At 48.0% G+C, this 2,761-nt stretch overlaps 1 protein-coding gene and 1 long non-coding RNA gene across 2 annotated transcripts in view; both read left to right on the forward strand.

Annotated features, from left to right (window-relative positions):
• Nucleotides 1–316, forward strand: part of ADRA1B (adrenoceptor alpha 1B) — a 96,687-nt gene extending 96,371 nt beyond the window's left edge. Inside the window, exon 5 of the mRNA XM_014543055.1 lies at nt 303–316. Within this exon, the coding sequence (XP_014398541.1) occupies nt 303–316 (14 nt within the window). The remainder of the gene's footprint in view (nt 1–302) is intronic.
• Nucleotides 317–476: 160 nt separating this feature from the next.
• On the forward strand, nt 477–2,280 carry LOC106726807. The gene is made up of 3 exons (XR_001362911.1): nt 477–880; nt 1,341–1,486; nt 2,236–2,280. It is a non-coding gene; the product is annotated as an uncharacterized LOC106726807 (long non-coding RNA).
• Nucleotides 2,281–2,761: the final 481 nt, after the last annotated feature.

The following is a 2,761-nucleotide window of genomic DNA, read 5'->3' on the forward strand; positions in this document are numbered from 1 at the left end:
CGGTCAGGGGCACGTACCTTGGTTGCAGGCACATCCCCAGTGGCGGGTGTGCAGGAGGCAGCTGATCGATGTTTCTCTCTCATTGATGTTTCTGACTATCCCTCTCCCTTCCTCTCTGTAAAAAAATCAATAAAATAGTTAATAAATAAATAAATAAATAAATAAAATTACCCATTATGTTTATGCACACGAACAACAGTGTGGTGATTGTGAGGGATGGGGTGGGGTGAAAACACAATACAGTGCACAGATGATGTGCTGTAGAATTGTGCACATGAAACCTGTATAATTTGGCTATACAGTGTCACTTCAATAAATTCAATTAAAAAAAATTACCCATGATGTTTAAATATACATACCCAGGTCTCAGCACTGACCTAAAGAATTAGAATCTCTGGTGGGGTGAGTGGGGAGATGGAGAAAGGGGAAAGTCAGCATCTGGGAGACTGAGGCCCAAAGGGAAACAGAGGCAGTGGTGGTCAGGGAGAATGGCAGCTGCTTTTCTGGCAGGGGCATGGGTGCCAGGTACAGCGCAGAGCTGGGCCGAGCATGCCGAGAGCCTGGGGGACCCGACGCCGGCCGGGATTACGCCTCTCTCTCTGTGTATATATATAAAAATGAGTCCCTCTGTACATGTATTTAACCGTGGGTACACGTGCGTGTGTCTGTGCGTGTGTCCGTGCGTGTGTACGTGTGGTCTGCATGTGTGTGTGTGGCGCGGGCAGAGCGAGTGCGCCCAGGAGGCAGTAGGAGCCCTGTTTGTCTCGTGACTTCGTACCTCTCAAGCCCCTCTTTGTACTACACTGAACGCTGGCACTTTGGCACTTTGGCGGAGTTGGAAACAAAGTCGGACATTAAAGATCCTTTCTCCTGTGCGGCTGTGAGTAATTTGTGATGGGGTGGGGGCTGGGGGGTGGCAGGCAGGGTCTGGTGGGTCCTTTCTTTCCCCTGCAAGTGTTTCCCAGTCCCTCCGGCCTTGCTGTGGGGAATAGTTGTGGGGGCCCCATGGAATCCATTTCTGCCTTTGCTATTACTGCCCCCTCCCCCCGCACACACACACCCCAGCTAAACAGATCTGGCCCTGTGGCTGCAAGTGACCCCTTGCACTTGTCCCATAAATCCTGCTTGTCTGCCTTTGACTCTGCAATGTAAATCCTCCTGCTGTGGGCTGCACTGGGCCATGTCTGGCCTGGCCCTGACCAATTGGACCCCAATCCTGGACAGGACCCTAGGTGGGTCTGTCACCTGGGAGGGATGGGATCCAGAGAAATGGGCTGGTTTCCTTCACCTCCTCCCGGCAGCCCTAGGCCAAACACTCCATTGTTTGCCTGTGCCCACAGAACCTGAAAAAAATCCAGACTGCAGAATTTTCTGGATAAGATATGGATCCATGTGGCCAAGCAACACACCTGGGCACAAGATCCCTCCTAAGCTCTTCTAACTGGCAGCTGCCTGGGAAAGAAACACTGAGGAAAGTCACACAGAGGTGGGTCACCTCAGAGAAGGTAACCTCCATTCTGGCATCAGGCCTATTACTGTATGACCTCCAGAAAGTCGCACCCCCTCTCGAGGTCTTGGTTCCCCACCCGTGTAATGATGGGGTTGATTCCAAGGTCTTTCCTACTTCTAAAAGCCCCCAGCTTGCTAAAAGAATAAAGGATAGGGAGCATTTTTCTTACCTGCAATTCAAAAAAAAAAGCATGAGGAATATCCATTCCCACCTCAATCCCTTTTTCTCACTGCTTTCCTTTTTCTAAGTTGAGCCTCACGATTTTTTCAAATGGCAAGGGCCTCTTACAATAATAGTAAATCTATCTGGGGGTCTCAATCTATCTTGTATTCTATAGGCGACTGAAGTAGAAAATGCTTTCAGAGAGGAGAGACAGTTGTTCATATAGCTGAAAGAAAGTGAGGGGTATCAGGCATGGCTGGATCTAGGGGCTTAAACAAAACTTATGGGCTCTTACTCTTTTATCTAGCTCTGCTTATCTTTATATGTTGCCCTTGTTTCCTTTCTGCAAATAGCTTTCTCATATCATTCTTACTACTTGAACACCCCTCCCCCCAAAAAAGAAGATTTCCCAGCAGTTCTGCCAAAAAAAAAGAAAAAGAAAAAAGTCCTGGGAAGCTAGAGGTTCTTTATCACAGTCTGCTTTAAGACTCTGATGAAAACTATAGATATACTTACAGAAAAATTCACATACAAAAAAAATTTACATTTTCATGTCATTTCAGGTGACTCGCCCCTGTTTAAGATCTGATTAACTAAGCCTGATAGCCCAGATCCCCAGGTTATTTAAGCTAAACTGGATTTTCAGAATTATGTAGGCCAAGCCCTCATCTCTACAGAGGGGGAGACTAAGATGAATAATGTGACCACATCACACTAAACTGGACCCAGTTCCTTTTACAGTCCCACGTGTTGCCATCTTGGAGTTGAGTGCATCATCCAACAGGAAGCAGGTCTCTTCTTGCCCCTGTAGAGAAAGAGGAGCCTGAATCCAGTTCCCAGGGAAGAAGAAGTTTGGGGAATCCTCTGAAAATACTTCGTTAGCAACACAAATGTTTCAAACCAGCCTTATACAGAATCCTGATGTAGGTGTGGCCCAGAGTGAAGTGGGCCACTTCTTTGTCCACCTCCTCCTCAGTCCTTGCCTCTGCCCCCCCGCCCCAAGCACCCTAGAACTCCACACAGTGCGGTTTGAAAACTACTGGTCCAGTGCAAGAGAATACGACTGGGAATCAGTGGGGCCTGGGTTCA

Source organism: Myotis brandtii, unplaced genomic scaffold (assembly GCF_000412655.1).
Source record: "Myotis brandtii unplaced genomic scaffold, ASM41265v1 scaffold32, whole genome shotgun sequence".
NCBI classification, from domain to species: Eukaryota; Metazoa; Chordata; class Mammalia; order Chiroptera; family Vespertilionidae; genus Myotis; species Myotis brandtii.